Consider the following 22468-nt stretch of genomic DNA (forward strand, 5'->3'; position numbering starts at 1 on the left):
CTTTTCTGTTATAAACAAGTTTTAAATAAAAAAAATTTCTTCACCAGGCAAAAACAATGAGAAACCAACTTGATTACGCCAAGGTAAGCACTGTTGCTTTGTTTGTTGGCCATTGTTTCGTCATGATCTGGATGGATTAATTTTCCTTCAACTTAAATCAAAATGAGCTTCCAAAGTCAAGGTGTGAAAGAAGGGGAGTCGTGGAGTGGAAGGAGAGTGGGATACTTGAAAGGAGGGGGTTTTGGAGGGGTTATTTAGTCCTGTCTGAAACCAGAGCAGGATAGATTAGTTACCAAGGCCTATTTGTGGAGGAGACAGTGAGGCTCAAAGACAAGCATTGTGGGAAAATCTCCTTCAGCTGGAAAGGGCACATCGTGAGAAGTTTGCATGGAAGGAGAAAGTAATATGACATGAGGAAGACTTTAGGGGGGCAAGGGCAAGCTAGCCTGAGAAGAAGAGGACGACCTTGGACCTCAAGATGATTATTTCTCTCATGAATGTATATTGTACTGGGACATTATTTCACAAAATTGTACCTATGGGCCTATCGACAACTCCCTCAAACAAACTTGGGGAGTTGTATATATTGTATATTGTGTGCCCTTCGCTCGAGTAGCTTGATAACACGCCGCACAGAAAGTCTTTGCAGTGTCTGTTGGCTTGTCGTATAGGCAAAAGTACAGACGACACTACTGAAAAGTACTGCGTGGGTCTTTTTTTTTTCCTACTCCCCAGTGCATAGTAACCACAATAGAGTTGTAGATATACACAAGGAAATCCTCACTTCTTGTCTGCGCCGCATCGCCGCGGTACTGTGGCGGCTGCGAGATGTAGTTCTCTTGTTGGCGGTTAAGGTTCCGATGGCCGTAGGAAAAATAGTTGGCACCACAGCTGATTTCAGCCTCTACCTCTGTATCCAATGCTTTCTGCTAAGTCTTTCTCCAAACACGCCGGTTCGAAGTAATCAGCACAGAATTTGGAACGCTTGCTAGGCACCCATAGCTGACCACACTTCTTCCCGTTGAATGACTTTCCTTGTCCACTGGTCACGTATTCCTTTTTCACTTGGAAAGCTTGGCACGTTGTGTTAAACATAAATAAAAACAGAATACAATAATTTGCAAATCATGTTCAACCTATATTTAATTGAATACACTACAAAGAGAAGATATTTAATGTTCAAACTGATCAACTTTATTGTTTTTAGCAAATAATCATTAACTTAGAATTTTATGGCTGCAACACATTCCAAAAAAGCTTGGACAGGTGAGAAAGTTGAGGAATGCTCATCAAGCACCTGTTTGGAACATCCCACGGGTGAACAGGCTAATTGGGAACAGGTGGGTGCCATAATGGGGTATAAAAGGAGCGTCCCTGAATTGCTCAGTCATTCACAAGCAAAGATGGGGTGAGGCTCACCTCTTTGTGAACAATGTTCAATGTTATTGAATGTTGTTAAAAGAAAAGGTGATGTAACACAGTGGTAAACATGACCCTGTCCCAGCTTTTTTGAAACGTGTTGCAGCCATATAATTCTAAGTTAATGATTATTTAATAAAAAACAATAAGGTTTATCAGTTTGAACATTAAATATCTTGTCTTTGTAGTGTATTCAATTAAATATAGTTTGAACATGATTTGCAAATCATTGTATTCTGTTTTTATTTATATTTAACACAATGTCGCAACTTCATTGGAATTGGGGTTGTACAACCAAATGCCACACAATAAACCATTTTGAAATCGCTTAATCATACGACAACAAATATACAAGGACAGCATCAACAGCATGGAACAATAACACAATCCCGAATGAACAGGCTGTTTGGCTCGTGTGACGTCACAGCGCCGAAAAGAGACGAAGACCGGAAGGGGCTGAATGCAAAAACCAGAAGGCGTATTCTGCATCATATTTATCGATTTAACTGCTGTATATCTGCTATATAATCACTCCGAAATGGCAGATGTGGTTTGAAAAGGGATTCTTGAGGTTTTTTTTCATCTTTGTCCTCTGACCTTTAAAGGGGATATATTATGTAAAATGTACTTTTTAATGTTTCTATGCAAATAGTTGAATCTCTGGAGCATCTTCCCACCCAGTGTGAAAGGAAATCTTTCTGTGAACAAAGCTATTCCGCACTTTCCTATTAACATAATAACTACCCCAGTATTACAAACATTCGCTTCTGACAATAATTTTATAAGAATGTATGACTAACTTTTGAGATGTGAGTGGGGAGTATTTGTGTTTGGTGGTGCCATGCGCCTCACAGCTACAGTTGAAACCGGAAGTTAACACATATATATAAACTATATAAAAAGACACTTACTGCTTGTTTCTCTTACTGTCTGACATGAACTCAGACTAATTCACTAATCAGATTTAGCTCAATTACAATTACCAAAATTATTTCTATTTGCTGAAAGCCAGAATAATAAGGCAAGGGTATTTGTTTTCGTTTAAGACAATTTTTCATTACCTTCGTCAAAGTCGAAAGTTTACATGCAGTAAGCTTACTATGCCTTTAAACAATTTGGGAAACCCCAGATGATGATGTCATTTCTTTGGAACCTTATGATAGGTTTACAACAACATTTGAGTTAGTTAGGGTGTATTCAGAATCGAGAACCGATTGGAACCGGGACTAACTTTCCAGTTCTCCCGGAATTGTTCAAATTTAAGAATTTCCATTCCCAGTTTCGATGCCTGCAGTCCGCCGACGCCCGAAGAAGAAATTGGTGAAAACCAATGAAGAAAGCGCACGAAGACGCGCTAGCGCCCAGCAGTGGCGGCGGACAAAAGTGTGTCTTAACTTTGTTAAAATTAATGACCAGTCGCCTCAGTGCAACACTTCGAATAAGATTAGATTGTGCAAAGGAGGCTTTCACGATGTGTAGAAGTCTGGCGTGCTCCCTCCCACTCAAAGCCTCAGCCCTTCACCGCATGGAACTTCAGTCAGGTAAAATTGGGTGAGTGAAACAATAAAATACGTCTATGCCAACATTGAGGCGGCGGCTAACAAATTAAACGGTTGGTTGCACTTTTGCATTTTATGATTTTTAGTGTTTATTTAACTCTTTAACCCAACATAAGAGCCGATGACAGAAAAAAAAGCTTAACATTGAGCTGAAACGTCACCAAAGGTCAAACTAGCCACTTTACATCACAATGAATTGTGACAAAATTGACGTGAACACTAACCTTGTGCGTCATCGGTGGGTAGGCAAAGGAATCAACGTTTTATAGCATTTGGTTGCATTCATTGCTTTTTTTCTTGCCGTCTCTATTTCATTTTCACAATTCACCGGTGTTGTATTAAGTTACTTTTCGTGCCAAAATGCTGAGTTCTGGTGCGTACCCTTAACAATAAAAGGCCACAAGCTTGAAACAGGAAGTCAAGTTAAAACTTGCACATATTAACCATTTGGTGTGATAAAACAGTCCCAAATAACTATTTTACCAATGCTATATTTAACCTTTCGCTGAAACATTAATTAATGAATATTACTACATACATTGCCTTTTTGTTCACAAGGTTTGATGTTGATAGAAGAAGAAAAGGGATGTTTATAATTTGGACACCCTTTATTTAAATCATGCAAACTTTAGTTGTTGGTTAACGGTTGTTTGGTCAAGCTGAATGGATGATCTGTATCCCTTTTATGCCAGAACAGTCACGTTGTCACGTTGTCACAGTGGAGACACAGTTGTTCCTGTGTTAATCCTCCAGTTAATGTAATACAGACTCTCTCACTAACAAAACAAAGAGCAGATCATTCAGCGAAATATTTCAGACGTTCTGCTGCAAACGTTACCATGGCAACAACAGCAACAAGGATCGCACAGATGTATTATCCATCCATTTTCCATACCACTTATCCTCACTAGGGTCACGGGCGGGCTGAAGCCTATCCCAACTGACTCTGGGCGAGGGGTGGAGTTTGATCAAGATTCTTGGGGATCAGAGCGTTTAAAAAAAAAAAAAAAAAAAAAAAAAAAAACGACCACCGATTTGATCACAAGATGGAGCAATGTGTCTATTAAATGACTTGTGCATTTACTGTATATACTTGTGTACTGTATACCGACTATCTTCAAAAGTATTCTATAGTCAGGTCATGTATTCTAAGCAGTCAGGTCAAATCAACATTACAACATGACAGAAATAAGGGGTGCTAACTTACTGTAATTAAATTACTTTATTGTAATTCAATTACTTCACACACACCGCAACTTTAGAGCATGATTCGACAGAACCCCAGCATGTTTACGTACAACCGTTAGTCCTAGCGCTAGCTTGCTAGGCTACATAACGTTTTGTTGGCTGCTTGCGAGCCGTACAAATATGGGACCATACCTAAAGCAATCCTTAAAAGAAGGTCCTCTCCCCAGCACCGGTGACCACCACCACACGTTTTCCCCCATTTCGTTCGTCTAATACCCACGGCGTAAGCCATTGTTGTTGTCATCGCCATGGTAACGAGTTTATCCGGTCGCGTTTGAGTTGACAAGATAAAGCCCAGTGTTCATAAAAGACGGGATGGGGTGGTATCGGAATACAAGATTTTATTGGAGTAGTCTGAGATAGTGCAATCGTGAAAGTCCAAATTTGGCTTGCCATTACGTGTTGTCTGTATCACACCGCCGACGTTTTTTTTTTTTTTTTTTTTAAAGTTTCTTTTAAATAACTTTATTGGCGGTCAGATATTTATAGTACTACGTCAAAAGACATGCGACAAGGCTAAAAAATAAACTAGCTTTTGGATTTAAATATATCGTGCACGATGGGGACGCGCGGAGCCGATCAATGACATCATCGATCGGATTGGCGAATTATGACATTAAAGCCGATCGGAATCAAATGCTAATTATCGGCCGATCAGATCTGTGTAAAGTCTATACAAAATGTTTTGACCCAAGTCATATGCCTTAAAGGCACTGGTACCAAATACTAATGAAACATCTATTAACTTCTGACGTTAAAGAAAGAAATGAAAATGTTTCTCATTATTTGGGTATTTAGCAAATAGAAATAATGTTGGTAATCCTAATTGACCTAAAACAGAAAGAGTCTGATTTCATGTCAAACAGTGAGGGGGGGGGGGAATCTTATTATGTAGTGTATGTAAACTTCTGGTTTGAACTGTACATTATTCTAATCTGTACAAGTTCAATTTAGTGGCTTGTTGATGAAATGTTATATCCACCAGTAATAATGCAATGGAATGTAAGAACATGCAATGTATGAAGAACTGTGAAATTTGGCAGCAAGCGGGAATTTTAGTCCACAACATTGCAGACGGGGGTTTTGCAAGCAATATGCTGCGATGTGAGCGTAAAGAAAGAGTCTCTTCTAAATTGATAATGCACGAGGGTGAGGGTGAGGCTGAGCTCTTTTATTGAAAAAGAAGAGTGGGCCATGGTGCTTACCTCCCCTACAATTCATGCGGTAAAACGCCCACAGCAAAAACATCAACAGCAGGCATAGATGAACGTCCGATCACTCCGTGTAGGAACGTGCTTGGTTAGTGTTGATTCGAAATATTCCTTAATTTCTTTTTGCCTTTTTGTTTCAAACATTCATCTTGCCTCATTGAAATGAAAGTCACAAAACCAAATTGTGCTGGAAGCTCATCACAAACAAATATTGTCGGCAAGACTCAAAAACAATCGCATTGGATTTAGAAGAGAATCACAACAGCGGCTCACACGATCATCATAATAACTAAAACACACGAAAGGTATTGTGCTGACAATTTTGTACCTGTACAACAATTCTTATGTAGAGGCATTGCAAATATGTTCGTCACAGTTCATATGAAAATATGTTTGTGTAGTCAATCTCTTGAGCTTCTCTCTGTTGGGTGTCCAATGATTGGTAGCAGCAAAAGCGGAAACACAAACATGACAAGAACAAATAATGTGTGTTTTGGTCTCTCAACAGCTTTTGGCAGCAGTTAAGTCAGAGAAAGGCGTGAGTTCGGCACTCAACTTATGCTGTTACCATGGCAACAGGGCTCTGGAGGCCATCCAGGCTTTCCCCTCCTCCGAGGCTCGATCTGCCTTGGAAAACATCGCCGCCGCCATCACCAAATTTTGACCAGGATTCACTTAAACGCACACAAACACACACGCTCACACATTTGTGATATTAAAAGTGAAGCTCCATTGGTCCTTTTGTGCAGAGGCCAGCAAAATGATGACTTGACTTATGAAAACAAATTCATTAAATCAGGTGCTCTCTCGTGGACTCTTTGAACAGTTGAGCTAAATTGTGAATGTGCTGCAACAGCATAGATTTTACTACTTGGAAAAATACCAAAAATTTAGGATCATGCTTTGAATTAGCGTTGATGCATAGTCTTCATTGGCACGTTTGTTTTCCCCCAAATTTATCTGCAAAGGCTAGGAATGGAAGTTGAAATTTCGCCAGAAAGGCATTAAGACCTTCAAAGATTAAAGGAGTTTAAGAGACATCAGTATAGGTTTTGCTTTGTTTGCCTTTTGGGTGTTTTTTTTTTTTTTGGTGTGTGATGCATATTCCAAAAGAAGAACTAGCCTCAAAAAGGGGAGAGAGGGAAAGTGAGAAAATATGAATATACACCAGAAACTGATGTAAGAGAACTCTTAGTTAAAGCAGTAAGACTACAGCATCGGTTGTTGACAAAGTTAATAAGGACCCAAGGAAGCATAAGGCAAAATGTTTAACCATGGTTAACTTCTTCAACATGTGTGGGACAGTTGCAAATGTTTCATTTGAATGATGTGTGAGCTGGGGTTGTCCAGACTAGTCAATTTGTCGACTTTACTACTCCACAATGACTTTTAAAGCGTGATGTTGACTAGTCGTTTTTGGCATGATGAGGAGGCAGAGTGAGGGTTTTTTTTTATTTTTTTTATTTTTTATGCGTGTGCTGAGTCAGTCCTCTCAATTGTTTTAATTGTCTTCTATTTTTGAATGTGCAGCTTTAGTAAAGTGTGGCAGAACCAGGTAAGGGAGCCCCCCCCCCAACTCCCCCCCACAATGCAGAACCAGCTGCTCTGGTGCACCCAGAAAGAGGACAGGTTCCCCCATTTGGCCAAGTCGTGCAAACGTTACCCGACTGTCCCAGCAGCAAGCACACCGAGTGAGAGTTGTTTTTTTTGGGGGTTTTTTTTTTTTTTTTCTGGCTGGAAATACCGTCATGTGACAGCTGGCCAGCCGCACCGGTGCTCCTGTGTTTTAAAAGTACAACCAAACACATTTTCGAGTTTTGTCTTTAAATACATTGTTAGAGGATAAGTGCTGAAGACGTGCAAAGACTGAGAATAATATAGTACTGAATTGTTGAGCTATGTCTTAAATTTCCCATTAGGTGTGAATGTGATTGCGAATGATTGCTTGTCTGTGTGTGCCCTGCGATTGGCTGGCGACCAGATCAGGGTGTACCCCGCCTTTCGCCTCAGAGTCAGCTGGAATAGGCTCCAGCATGCCTGCAACCCTAGTGAGGATAAGCGGTACGGAAGATGAATGAATGGCTTAAAACTCCCCTTCGAAATGGTCCTGATTTTGTGGGCGGGGCTGAGCACTAGCCACGTGACGTCCACTATATAAAAATCAAGCGCCCTTATTCCCGGCAGTGGCCATTTGGTGGAATTGCACTTGTTCATACCAGTGTAGCGGGCAATTATAGACATTTACATATCATTATATACATTATGTACATGTAGACAATTTATTTATATTTCATACTTATCGCACTGTCTCTCCCCCCCCCCTGTCACTCCCCTTTAAACCACCTTTTGTCCGGCTGAAATTTTCAATAAATCGCCACCAGAAGACAAAGAACCACAGCATTAAAACTCCACTGTGGCACAGTCAAACTGTCCAGGCAAAAGGGACAGAGCTTCTCCATTCTGCTTGACCTAACAGCCGAACAGGATAAGTTTAAAAAAAAAAAAAAAAAGTATAGTGTGCAATTGGCCATGAGACTATGCCCACAACTTGAAACAAGTTACATCTTCCCTGAAGATTAATGTGTTATTTATGTCTGGCACCACCCCGGTTGTATTGCGAGGCCGCGAGCGAACAGAGCCCATTGCCAGCCCGACAGCGGTTAGAGAAGCCGCCGGCGGTCCAGCAGCAACAACAGTGTTACGGCCAGATGTCAGCCTGTTGCCTGGCACGCGGGCGTGGGGGAGGAGGAGGAGAAAAATTCATCCATGGGGACCGGTGCAAATCACGCGGTTGTGGCCACTTGGTGAACAAGGCTCTTTTCCGTCGTGTCAAATTTACGAGACTTTTTTTGGGTCGTGTTGTTTGCAATTTAACGTGTATATGCTGTGTGTAAATTTGACTTGGTGTTGTTTTTTTTTTTTTTTTTTTTTTTTTACATATCAATGTCAAATATTATGTAATTGACCCCTGAATTGGTTGATTTATATTTCCTATGGGGGGGGGGGGGGAGTCTACAACCTCGAACAAATCAGAAGTCAACAAGCTTCTTTATTTATAGTTTTCAATTGTGATTTTTAAGTGGAAAAATTTCCCATAAGAAGCAAGTAATCCTTTCAGCTGCATTTGATCACATCTGCACATTTGACAAATGGACAAACTTCCCCAAATAGTCATGTTCTATCAAATATTTTTGATCAGTTGATAAGTGTAACAATTGTTGGGGTCTTAACTTGAGTTTGACATGATGTTCCCTCCCTAGAGAAGGAAATGGCACAAAAAGTGATACGTGTCACCGTATTGTGTCTGTGATGTGATCCAAGTCAAGTCGGGGGCGGGCAAGGGTCACCCAGCCCTCTTCGCTTGGCCCAGCCAGCCAGAACATTGAAGCTCCTCAAAGCAGTAATTATTAATGAAGAGACTTGAGCAAATGGACAGGAAATGCAGAGCTATTGATTGGGCTCGGCTGCGCGAGCTGGCGCCAGCCCCGTAGCCTGTGGTTTCCCCGGGCCGCCATGTGCAAGGGAGGGAATGTCGAGGTGTGGAACTATGCGGGCCGCTTGCTGGCAGCTGTCCGTCGCAGCGAGGCCCTACCTGAAGGACAGGACGAGGCCGCATGAGATGCTTGGACGTTCTGTTTCTGGCAAAACGCCTTATGTCATGGGTGTCCAAAGTCTGTCACGGGGGCCATCCTAAAATCAAAACAGACAGCATTAAATGGTTATGAGAAAAACTTCAAATGTTAAAAAGTAGCTCATTGGGGTTTTTTGTATTAAAAATAAATAAATGGAACAAACGTTGAACGTTGCAAGATATCAAATTTTACTTTTAATTCATTTAAATTGTTTCAATTTTTTTATGTCTTCAGTAAAATGGTTCAGTTGCTTTTTTGTTTTTTGTGTGTGTTAATATTTTGTTTCAATGTTTGGTTTGGGGGCGGCTCAGTTCTGTGGTGCCGGATTCAAATCTGGCCTTCCTTTGTGGAGTTTGCATTTTCTCCCTGTGCCTCTGCGGGTTTTCTTCAGGTACACACTTTCCAAAAACAAGCACGGTCAGTTAATTGAAGACTCTTAAATAGTCCGTCGGCGTGAATGGTTGTTTGTTTAAAAGTGCCCTGTGATTGGCTGGCCTCTTGCCCAAAAGTCAGCAGGGATTGACGCCAGAGGGTTAGAGAATGGATGCATATTTGGTTTGGGTTGTATTGTTTTGGGCAGTTTTTTTTTTTTTTAATGCATGTTGGGTTGACTGAATGCAGGGGTCTTTCCATATACTTTTAAGATGGCCATTGTCAGGCCCCTTATGAAGAAAATTATGGCAAACAGGTCCTAGGTGACTCCATCGTTCTGCTGGGGGACTTCAATGCTCACGTGGGCAATGACAGTGAGACCTAGAAGGTCCCCCCGATCAGAACCCAAGCGGTGTTCTGTTATTGGACTTCTGTGCTCATCACGGATTGTCCATAACGAACTCCAAGTTCAAGCATAAGGGTGTCCACACGTGCACTTGGCATCAGGACACCCTAGGTCGCAGTTCGATGATCGACTTTGTAGTCGTGTCATCGGACTTGCGGCCGCATGTCTTGGACACTCGGGTGAAGAGAGGAGCGGAGCTGTCAACTGATCACCACCTGGTGGTGAGTTGGCTCCGATGGTGGGGGAAGATGCCGGTCCGACGTGGCAGGCCCAAACGTATTGTGAGGGTCTGCTGGGAACGTCTGGCGGAATCCCCTGTCAGAAGGAGTTTCAACTCCCACCTCCGACAGAACTTTGCTCATGTTCCGGAGGAGGCGGGGGACATCGAGTCCGAGTGGCCCATGTTCCGCGCCTCCATTGCTGAGGCGGCCGACCGGAGCTGTGGCCGTAAGGTGGTCGGTGCCTGTGTGGCGGCAATCCCCGAGCCCGTTGGTGGAGACCAATGGTGAGGGATGCCGTCAAGCTGAAGAAGGAGTCCTATCGGGCTTTTTTGGCCTGTGGGACTCCTGAGGCATCTGATGGGTACCGGCTGGCCAAGCGGAATGCAGCTTTGGTGGTCGCTGAAGCAAAAACGTGGGCACGGGAGGAGTTCGGTGGGGCCATGGAGAAAGACTTCCGGACGGCTTCGAGGAAATTCTGGTCCACCATCCGGCGTCTCAGGAGGGAGAAGCAGCGCACCATCAACACTGTGTATAGTGGGGATGGGGCGCAGCTGACCTCGACTCGGGAGGTTGTGAGCCGGTGGGGAGAATACTTCGAAGACCTCCTCAATTCCACCGACACGCCTTCCCATGAGGGAGCAGAGTCTGGGCTCTCTGAGGCGGGCTCTCCTATCTCTGGGGTTGAGGTCACCGTGGTGGTTAAAAAGCTCCTCTGTGGCAGGGCCCCGGGGGTGGATGAGATTCGCCCGGAGTTCCTCAAGGCTCTGGATGTTATAGGAGCAGTGTGGTTTTCATCCTGGCCGTGGAACAGTGGACCTGCTCTACACCCTCGGCAGGGTCCTCGAGTGTGCATGGGAGTTCGCCCAACCAGTCTACATCTGTTTTGTTGACTTGGAGAAGGCGTTCGACCGTGTCCCTCGGGGGGTCATGTGGGGGGTGCTTCGGGAGTATGGGGTACGGAATCCCTTGATACGGGCTGTTCGGTCCCTGTACGACCAGAGTCAGAGTTTGGTCCGCATATCCGGCAGTAAGTCGGACTCGTTTCCGGTGAGGGTTGGACTCCGCCAAGGCTGCCCTTTGTCACCGATTCTGTTCCTAACTTTTATGGACAGAATTTCTTGGCGCAGCCGAGGCGTAGAGGGGGTCCGGTTTGGAGGCCTCAGTATTGCATCTCTGCTTTTTGCAGATGATGTGGTTCTGTTGGCTTCATCAAGCCCTGACCTCCAACTCTCACTGGAGCAGGTCGCAGCTGAGTGTGAAGCGGCTGGGATGAGAATCAGCACCTCCAAATCTGCCATGGTCCTCAGTCTGAAAAGGGTGGCGTGCCCTCTCCAGGTCGGGGATGAGATCCTGCCCCAAGTGGAGGAGTTCAAGTATCTTGGGGTCTTGTTCACGAGTGAGGGAAGAACGGAACGGGAGATCGACAGGGGGATCGGTGCAGCGTCTGCAGTGATGCGGACTTTGTATCGATCCGTTGTGGTAAAGAAGGAGCTAAGCCGAAAGGCGAAGCTCTCGATTTACCGGTCGATCTACTGTTCCTACCCTCACCTATGGTCACGAGCTGTGGGTCGTGACCGAAAGAACAAGATCCCGGATACAAGCGGCCGAAATGGGTTTCCGCCGCAGGGTGTCCGGGCTCTCCCTTAGAGATAGGGTGAGAAGCTCGGTCATCCGGGAGGATCTCAGAGTAGAGCCGCTGCGCCTCCGCATTGAGAGGAGCCAGATGAGGTGGCTGGGGCATCTGATTCGGATGCCTCCCGGACGCCCTGCTGGTGAGGTGTTCCGGGCACGTCCCACCGGGAGGAGACCCCGGGTACAACCCAGGACACGCTGGAGAGACTACATCCTTCGGCTGGCCTGGGAAAGCCTCGGGATCCTCCCAGAAGAGATTGATGAAGTGGCTGGGGAGAGGGAAGTTTGGGCGTCCCTGCTAAAGCTACTGCCCCCCGTGACCCGACCTCGGATAAGCTGTAGAAAATGGATTGATGGATGAGGGTAAACGAAAGAAAGTAAATAAGGTGTACGAAAATGGAAAACAGGACATCGTGATTGGTCGCTGGGCTAAACTAAATGAGCATTTGATGCGTTGAGTCTGAGCGGGAGAAGGCAAAGTTGGGATTTTGTATGAAGCTAGTAATTTCCCCACAATTATTACGCACTGACGTTGTTCATCACAGTAAGGATTGCAGTGTCGACTCACGAACGCTGATCAGCTGGTCTTTGAGGGTGGTCTACCTCCGGATCTCAGGTGGATACGAAGGAGGTTTGGTTGAAGGAAACCCAGATGCACAAAAAAAAAAAAGAAATAGAAAAGGAAAGTTTTTGTCCCATTCGGGATGCGCTCATAACTTCCCTGCCGGTTGACCTGGTGGCGAGCCGAGCTCTGGCCCTGAGAGGCGTGCGGGATCCGTCAGGGATCCCAGCAGCTGCTCGTCGAGGCCCCGCCGACCGATCGTGGCTAGGGAAAGCGATCAGAGCCGCATGGTCGACTTCTTCGATCGAAAACGCCGCCGGCTTAGTTGCGGGGGGCGTTCGCGCACGTGGTGGCACCCGGAGGTGCCCGAGGACAAAAAGGGAACAAAAGAAGGGGGAGGGGTGGCCAGAGGCCACTCAGCTGACGAGCTACCAGCACAGAAGGAAAAAGAAGCCTCAACTCAACTCTACTCCAGTTCCGTTCTCCTCTGAGAAAGGTGTGAGTTTAGAGTTAAATACCCCAGGGGCGGGGCATAGGAAGAGGGCCGACTTGAAAATAGGTTTTAACATAATAATCTCAAACACTCCCAACTTTATACTCTCACGCATAGAATCATTGTTTTGTTTTTCTTTGGTCGTGGCACATGGGTGGCTTATTGTTCAATACAACATTTCGTACTGTTTGATTTCAAATCATGAACAGCTTTCAAAATCATGTAGAGGACCTGTCAAAGTGAGAATGGGAACACAGACACCAAGGCATACATTTGGAATATTTCTACAGTTTGCAAGGTATGAAAACGGGCATTTTATCTTCTGTTAACAAACAAAGGAATGTCCACAAGTTCTGCATGCAGTTCCTCTCAACGCCAGTGGGTGGCGCCTCACACGCATGGGTGAATATTAACCACATAGTCTGCTTAAAGGGAGTGTCCCTCCAATCTTTTGGTCGGGGAAGAAGTCTTTTGAAGACAGGAATCAAGATTTGACGGGAAGCTGCTAATTAGGTTAAGGTCCACTTTACGTACACCAGGCATTGTCCTCGTCACCGTCTCACAGGAGGACAGCATGGAGGAGTGGGAGTTCTCAGGTGGTCGCGAGTCTCTGTCACGCCTCAAAGTTGCGGCGTGCATGCCCGCTACATTATCATGTCAGGAGGTCACACGTTGGACTGCGGTGTTCCCCAAGGTTCAATTTTAGGTCCAACACATTTTCATTGTATACATGTTGCCACTTGGTGCGGCGTGCATGCCCGCTACATTATCATGTCAGGAGGTCACACGTTGGACTGCGGTGTTCCCCAAGGTTCAATTTTAGGTCCAACACATTTTCATTGTATACATGTTGCCACTTAGTACAGTCATCAGGAGACACATAATTATTTTTCATTGGTATGCTGATGACACTCAGCTCTAAATTTACATTTCTCCTGATGACCACACGCCGTTTGGTACTCTTTTTAACTGTATTTTAGAAATAAACTCATGGATGGCTGAAAACCTCCTTCAGCTCAACCAGGACAAATTGATGTTTCAGTTATTGGTCCTGAAACTTAAGAGAGAGAAACTAATGATAAAATTACAACAGCTTTCTTTGAACCCATCAGACAAAGTTAAAAAATTGGGCATTACTCTGGCCTAACTTTTATCCCACGTCAATAACATAGTAACAAATGGATTTTACCACTGGATTTTAAACATTGCCAGAGTCCGCAGGCTCACATTGATTACTGTAATGCACTCCTTTCTGGTCTCCCTAAAAAAAACTATTCATAACTTGCAACTACTGCAGAATTCAGCAGTCCGTGTGCTAACGAGGACCAGAAAGAGGGAGCACATCACTCCCCCTCTAGAGGCCTTGCATTGGCTCCCTGTGTGTTTAAGGGTCGATTTTAAGGTTCTTTTATTAATTTATAAAACACTTAATGGTCTTGACCTCTCTTATCATGAAGACCTTCTTTTATCAAACCAACCCTCGCAGGACCCTCAGATCCTGGCCTTTTAGTAATACCCAGAGTCAGTTCTAAATCCCATGGCGAGGCATCATTCCAATTAGACTACTACTACCGGGGGAGGTCAGGGCCGAAGAGAGCATTGATATATTTAAAAGGAGGCTAAGAACTAAGTGCTACAATGATTAACATATCGTTAGAAAGTACCATATTTTGATTGATTTGACCCTAATTTTCTTTCCTTTTTTTTCTACAAAAGCTGAGAAGTAAAGGGTGATTTCTTCACAGTATTTAAATTTTTTGAATTCCTGATTTTGTAGGTTTTATGAGCTGGAAACCCATCCATCCATTTTCTGAGCCGCTTCTCCTCACTAGGGTCGCGGGCGTGCTGGAGCCTATCCCAGCTATCATCGGGCAGGAGGCGGGGTACACCCTGAACTGGTTGCCAGCCAATCGCAGGGCACATAGAAACAAACAACCATTCGCACTCACAGTCACGCCTACGGGCAATTTAGAGTCTCCAATGAATGCATGTTTTTTGGGATGTGGGAGGAAACCGGAGTGCCCGGAGAAAACCCACGCAGGCACGGGGGGAACATGCAAATTATGTAAAAAAATAAAATAAATAAAATAAACAAATAAATACTTGAAACTGTTTAAATTGTCGGCCCTGAATCTATAATCTATGAAAGTTTAAGTTTTTGAACGGAATAAATGTAAATTGCTTCAACTTCATGTGTGGTTTATTAAGTGCTGCTCACCTTCACAGTAAAGACCACAAAGGTGATCCTTTGTTGTCTGAGTCTTAGTGCAACAACCAACTCCCACTCTTGTCATATAAAGAATGAAAATGTGTCACATTACCTCCATTTAATATTGTAAAGAAATTTGAACGTCACACCAATTTTTACGAAACATTTCTTAAAAGTTCAATGTTCCAAGCTGTCACACGAACATTGATAACCTTTTGCTTGTCACTGATAAAACCAAGCTGACCTATAAACAATTGTTTTCTTTCGTTATGATTAAATTCTCCGCATAAGTTGACCCCGCCTCTCGCCCAAAGCCAGCTGGGATAGACTCCGGCACGTCCGCAACCCTCGTGAGGATATTACATTGAATTGGTGTTGAGCATGTTTCATAAACACAAGGTGAAGTTGGGCCCCTCCATCTTCCTTCCATTTTTCTTTTTGTGGCCCTCAATGGAAAAGGTTTGGACATCCCTGTACAACCGCTTTGTTCGGAATGGACTGTAATATTTTTGTTTTGATGTACGCAAACACTTACGATTCCAGGTGAAACATTTTTTCCCCATGAAAGCCAAGAAAGAAAACTTGCAATGAGTCAAGTAGAGCAGTTGGCAGAAGAAGAGAAAAGGTAAACGAAGAGCATGCTGTATTATAAGGCAAGAGGCGGCAAAGTGGACTATTTCAATAAAAACGTGCTGTCGGTTGCTAGGTTCCTCTGTATCCACTTCCTCGACTGTTTGGGCTTCCGCTGCCATCATGGCTTCCTGTCCGCAGCGTGTGCCAGGGAAAAAGCCTTGGGCACTTCATGAAATATTTATCCTAGCCGTGAGGAGACATGACGAAAGGTACATGGAAAGTTAAAAGAACGAAACAAGGAAGGCATTTGGGGACAGGGCCGGAATGTACTAAACTCAACACTTACGAACAAAACTTTTTTTCCAAAGAAGGAGAATGTCGTAAAAATGTATCTGCACTTTAAAAATGAACGGGGGTATTGTTCACTTCTTATTGAGGTGTTTTTTTGTTGTTGTTGTTTTCTCCTAATCAAAGTGCATTTATTTGTGGTCATGTCGTATGTACAATATATTATTGGGTTGTTCAAATGCAAAAGTTGCTGTTTGCTTTCTTTAACTATAGTTGCTAGAGGGGTCCAAAAAGGCAACATTGCCCCAAGACATTGGGGTGGGGTGGGGTGGGGTGGGGGTGGACTGAGGCCCCAAGACCAGTTTAACCGATGACAACAATGACATAACGCATGAAAAGGTCAGGCAAAAATAAATTGGATTGTTTTGTACAGTTGAACACAATTTCTAGGAAAGAGAAGCAGAACACTTTTGGGGAAGGTCTGACTAAAAATACCAATAATTGTAAATTGCTGTATTTTTGTTCAAATGTAATGTTTCAACCAAGTACTGTAAGGTTATATGGTGTTGCTTGATTTGTTTGTTGACAGGAGAAAAATGGCTGGCTGACATTATTGGCTCATAGAAGAAACGTCTAAAGAGTCCAAAAGTTTGATTTGCCTATGTGAGATTCACGCAGAACTTGCAGATCGTATTAATAATAATCAGGGGTTTGCTGGTTTGTTTTTCTTATAAGAAGGACTTTTCAGTTGATCAATCCTTAAGAAAAAAAGGGCGGTTGTAATGGTAGGAAAAGAAATGGAAAATTGGAAAAATATGTCGAAGCTAAAAAAAGACAAAAAGTGCTTTGCAGCAGTGGCCATATCAGGTCACTGCTGTTTGGGGATAGGGTTAAATTAGCCAGTGGTGGCTTTACGTAAGCGCCATTACACACAGTTGCACATCTCCTGCTCTGGAGGGAGTATCAAAGTCTCCAGAAGTCTCCGATCACACCACAAGCAGTCGCTAAATAAAGAAACAAAAGTCACTAAGTTGGCACCGCCGAGGGACTGCTCGCCGTTTTATTTGTAAAAAAAAATAAATAATCATCATTTTTAAAGTACATTAAAAATGCTGGATGTCTCCTTTATTGTTCACCTGTTGCTGTACTAAGATGCGCAGAATTTGTGCTATCTTTAGCTACCACATATTATTATATTTGATTATTTATACGTATTTAAAGCTGTATGAAGCTCCCATCCCCAGACTCTTATTCATCTAATTTATGATGATGATGATGATGATTGTCGTTATTAAAACCCTGTTTCCATTCAAGACATATAGTCCATATTCTACTGGGAACAATTGCATCTAGTTAGGCATGACATAACGCTCCATCGGTGCACTTTCGAAAAGGTTTTTCAGTCGCCGCCTGTGAAAGCAATATGAGCATATTTCTGACAATGATGGACGAGAGTCATTCTGCTCCCGTGATGGCAGAAGTACGGCTGAGCGCCCCTGCTTGACGCGGACGAGCATATTGGCTAAAAATGACACTTTAACGAGCTCCTTCCTGTGTTAAGTGCCGCACGCCATCGCCCGGCTGACCCCCGCGCTTCCTCCCACACAAAGCTCCGCACTCGCACCGTGAGCAGACGCAGACCAGACCGTGGAGACAGCTCATTAGCCCGCTAACGAGTAGCACAAGGGCCACACGTTGACTTGTTAGATCGTCTCCGGATTGACGTATTTGCGGACGGCACAGAACATTGACTGCTAGCGTGTGCGTGGAACAGGCAGTGATTAAAACCGAATTTTCTCTTCATCTCACGGAAAGCTTCAGTCGTCGTAGAAAAGCCGTTTAGCAGCTCTGTGTGATAAGAAATGGCTATGGCCACTTGTTACACTCCAGCCCACAGGTGTCAAACTCAAGACCCGCAGGGCGCAGTGCACGTCGGGCCCTCCGCCTCGTTTTCACGAAAGCTTGCCAAAACAGTTTGCTGCCTTGACTTCTCTTCAAAAGCAGCCGCGAAAATGACAGAACCATCAAATACACTCGTCAGCAGTCTCGTACGATTTTTGGAGTTGACATTATAAACATGTTTCCTCTACTATACCTAATCAGTTTGAAGTTAGAATGGCACAATTTATGACTGCGTTTCGTGTACGTGCTGTTTTGTTTCGTGTACATCACATTGTACATGTCTTTATTTGTATGTGCTTTCATTTTGCCTCGTTTTGACTTTGCTGTCTGCAGCCAGGTTGTTGCTGGAGACAATTTGTTCTCAATTACCTACGTGGATGAATAACGGTTCAATTAAATTGATGGTGATTCGCGGTGTATGATACTGACTCAATTTGCACTCTCAGTACCTATGATCCCTAAAGGAAACATGAACGGATCACATAAATAGATAAATGATTCGTGTTGTTTTTCAATAAATTGTGCATAAAGTGTGGAGAGTTTAAAATGTGGCCTGTTGATGTAAGAGGCCACTAGAGAGAGCCAAAGCTGCATTTAGCGATGAGGACCCTTTGAAAGTTCTGTCCTGTCTTTAAAAATACCACAATTTAAAGACCCAGTAAACTCTGGCAGGGGGACTAGCACTGGAACCCCCCCCCCCCCCCCCCCCCTGAAACATGATTGGGACCCCCACCCCCAAGTGCCAGCACAGATGATTGACATGTCACGGCACGAGCCGTGTTAAATCTGTGTTGCTACTGTCAATTTGACTTAAGACTTGAACTGCATGACTAGAAAAGCGACTGGGCCACCACATCGCTTTTTCCTGGGCGCTCCTTACATCTTGTCATCCCTTGGTGTCTGTCACGGAAGGCTGCCAAAACAGAGCTGCGCATCGCTGCGGGAATGACGAGTCTAGAACCTTTTAGGACTCTTACCTGTGAGCTTACTATAGTCCGGCCACTTGCTGTGGCAACAGTACGTGACTTCTAAACAAACAGTGTCCTCTTTTAGCTGCTCTCTGTTGGTTTCTTTCATGAATTCGTTGTTTGTACCTGTGTTTGAGGCTACTGGTGCATGTGACATGTGATGCTCATCAAACACCTGTTTGGAACATCCCACAGGTGAACAGGCTCATTGGGAACAGGCGGGTGCCATGATTGGGTAGAAAAGGAGCTTCCCTTGAATTGCTCAGTCGTTCACAAGCAAAGATGGGGCGAGGTTCACCTCTTTGTGAACAAGTGCGTGAGAAAATAGTCCAACAGTTTAAGGACAATGTTCCTCAATTTAGGGATTTCATCATCTACGCTCCATAATATCATTAAAAGGTTCAGAGAATCTGGAGAAATCACTCACTGCATGTAAGCGGCAAGGCTGAAAACCAACACTGAATGCCCGTGACCTCCGACCCCTCAGGCGGCACTGCATCAAAAACCGACATCAATGTATAAAGGATATCGCCACATGGGCTCAGGAACACTTCAGAAAACCGATGTCAGTAAATACAGGGGGTATTTACTGAGGGGGGGTGGGAGTTGAACCTACTTCTGACAGGCCAGATGTTTCCAACAGACCCTCACAATACGTTTGAGTCTGTCCGATCAGACTGGCAGCATTCACCAACATCAGGTACCAGAGCCCAGGCTGTGTGTGGAGGTGAGCCCAACTATATCTAGTCAGAACTTCTCGACCTCACACACCAGCTCAGGCTCTTCCCGTGGCAGAGAGGTGACATTCCATGTCCCGAGAGCCAGCTTCTGCCAGGCCACCAGGCGCTCGCCTTCGAGCCCCACCTCCAGGCCTGCCTCCAGAGGGTGGCCCCAGTGACACGCGTCTGGGCAAGAGAAACCTAGGTCCATTTATATTTATCATCATAAGGTGTCTGTGAGCCGTATTTTGTCTGGTCCCTCACCTGGGACCTGTTTGCCAAGGGTGACCCTACCAGAAGCGTAAAGCCCCAGACAACTTAGCTCCTACGATCATCGGGACTCCCAAACCCCTCCACCACGATAAGGTGACGGCTCGGGGCCCATCATTTCCAATTTCTCCAACTCCTCCTTCACTTCCAGCCAAAGTACCCTCTTCACATACAGTAGCTATAATGACTATATATGACCATTATCTGTTATGTCTGACCTTTTCGATTGTACTCTACCCAGACAGTGGACCTTCTGTGATCTGTGTCGTATTCTTTATATGTGGGTTCAACAGATTATTCAATGCGAAACAACATCCCCAACCCAACTTTGTAGTTCCTGTACCTTCGGTAAAACTCAGGGATCTTCAGCGCACAGTTGCGGTAGCCTGAACAATCAGGACTGCAAAATAGAAATTCCAGTAAAACCAACATGTAGTTTTGTTGGACAAAACAATGGAAATGAAAGGCAATCCATTCACATAAATCATTATCACAAAACATTGTTGGCTGGTAAATCAGATACACACTGATTTATATTCCGTAGTACATGCAGTTACCTTCAATACGTGTGTAAAAATGGCAGTTGGGATATGGGCTTCTGGCACACCTGTATAATATAAATACATTAATAGTTAGTATCAAAAAATTGCACACTGAAGAATTTGAGGCATTCAGCAGATCGATACTGCCTAACCTACTACCATTTAACTTGCCCTTATTTGGATCCATCACACTTTCACACTATTACTTCACTATCGCATGTCAGTTCATTGGAACCGAAAAAAACAAATGAAGGGATCGGAAGCAATCAAGCGTCTTGGCGACAGGCTAATAAAAGCGACATTACAAGGCGGTGGCACTATGCTAAATGCTTCTTCATACTCGCGCGGGCGGCGACCGCGCCGACGTCACTGCGGCTGTCCCGCGCGTGGTTTGCATTTAATAATCGACCTTGCGTCGACGATTTCCAGTCGGGCCCTCAACGAGCCCCCTACTTCCAATTAAAATAACAATACACGACAATCATTAAGGGCAAAGCTGTGTCATACATACCTGCATCCTTTGCTCGTTTATCACATTCTTCTTTCCTTTTCTTTAAAAATTATGCACCTGAAAGTTTTGACCTCATCCTCTCCATCTTTGCAGGAAAAAAAACAAATTTCTATTGGGTTATTTTGTGGTGTAGTCTTGCGTCTGCCCAAACATGGATATTTCAGCCCACTTCTAACTTGAGAAAACACCTTGCGGTAAATTGCAGTAGCATCTATGTTGTTTCGGCAGCTCATCTGGCAAAATTAACATGCTGTATTCTCTCTCGCGCGCTCTCTCTCTCTTCTGTAGGGCCCAATGCATGTGATGTTGGGTTTTGGGCACTTAAAATTTAAATATAAATAAAAAACATTTGGCTACTCTACCCATCTCTGTCCTGCGGCGTCTGCGTTCTTCTGAAAAACGACGGGTGGGATTCAATTATTTTTAGACTTTTAATGAATGTAAAGCTCTTAGAGTTGCATTGAATGCATGACTGTATAAATTATTGATTGATTGATTGACTCTTAATACATTGCCTAACCCCAAACAAACAAACAACCATTCACACTTATGTGCAATTTAGAGTCTTCAATTAACCACGCAGTCACAGGGAGAACATGCAAACTCTATACAGGCGGGGCCGGGATTTGAACCCCAGTCCCCAGAACTGCGAGGCGGATGTGCTAACCAGTCGTCCGCCACGCCGCCCGTCACAAAATACGTTTTTTTTTTCATTTAACAGAGGTAAAAGGAGTCCGAACGTTTGGGCTGCAGGCAGTGAGAGGAAATGGGATTTTTTTCATTTGAGGAAATGGGATTCCTGAATTTTTGAAAACAGTGGGACTAGACTGCGCCCTCCCTGAGATTTTATTTCTACAGTTTTCCTTTCTAAATGTTAAATAATACAATAAATGCACTTGAATTCACTTCATCCTCTTCTTTATTTTTGTCAAACTAAAATACAGTAGTTAACAGTGATCAATGTATATGCCTTTTATGTCATGTTTGATATTTTGGTTATATCAAAAGTTCAGGTCACTTTCGCAGGTTTATTTCTGTATTTATCTGCAGTGTATAAAATGGTTGGTTAGCTGCTCGAAGCGTTCCCTACATTTGCCCAACGCCAGCCAATTTGGGTGGCCCTAAATATATAGCAATGTGTCCCATCCAGGGTTATAATAGTTTGGGATTTTCCATTACAGTTAGTTCTAATTTCGTTTTGACTTTTCTTTTTCAAATTCAGTTAGTTTTAGTCGTATTTGATTGACAGCTAAAAGTTCCACAGGGCTGGGGTTTTCAGAGCGCTCAGTGACACGCCCACAGCGTCTGGAAACTGAAAGAGCACCTCCATTTTTGACCATTTTGAAGTCTGAGTTCACATACTTTGTGTTATTTATTGTTATTATTTTTAATTCCTTCAAATTTGGCATGCTTGTTAACAATACTCTTCTCTGTGGTGTGTCAAATTTACAAGATATTTTTGGGTCAGTTTACTGGGCCTTTGAGTTTCAACATACAGCGGATTGTTATATAGCAAGTGTCTGGTTTGAAAGCATGGAACTTACAATAGATCGTTGTACATAAAAGGATGAGTTTTCCGCATCCTTTTATGTAGGGTTGTAGCACAAGCAAAACATCACAGTTACGCCACTGGCAGCACTTTTGACATCTCTGGTTTAAGGTGGGCACTGATGCGTTCTGAGCCCGGTCCCCGAGAGGTGGGAGGGATTGGGCGGAGCAAACCATTTTTGA

The 22468-nt window shown here is 43.9% G+C and overlaps 1 protein-coding gene across 1 annotated transcript in view; it reads left to right on the forward strand.

Annotated features, from left to right (window-relative positions):
* Positions 1-6483, forward strand: part of pdss2 (prenyl (decaprenyl) diphosphate synthase, subunit 2) — a 40773-nt gene extending 34290 nt beyond the window's left edge. Inside the window, exons 7-8 of the mRNA XM_061696337.1 lie at positions 48-83; positions 5946-6483. Coding sequence (XP_061552321.1) covers positions 48-83; positions 5946-6101 — 192 coding nt within the window. The 3' untranslated portion in view covers positions 6102-6483. The remainder of the gene's footprint in view (positions 1-47; positions 84-5945) is intronic.
* Positions 6484-22468: the final 15985 nt, after the last annotated feature.

The sequence above is a fragment of the Phycodurus eques genome, chromosome 14 (genome assembly GCF_024500275.1).
Source record: "Phycodurus eques isolate BA_2022a chromosome 14, UOR_Pequ_1.1, whole genome shotgun sequence".
In the NCBI taxonomy this organism is placed as follows: domain Eukaryota; kingdom Metazoa; phylum Chordata; class Actinopteri; order Syngnathiformes; family Syngnathidae; genus Phycodurus; species Phycodurus eques.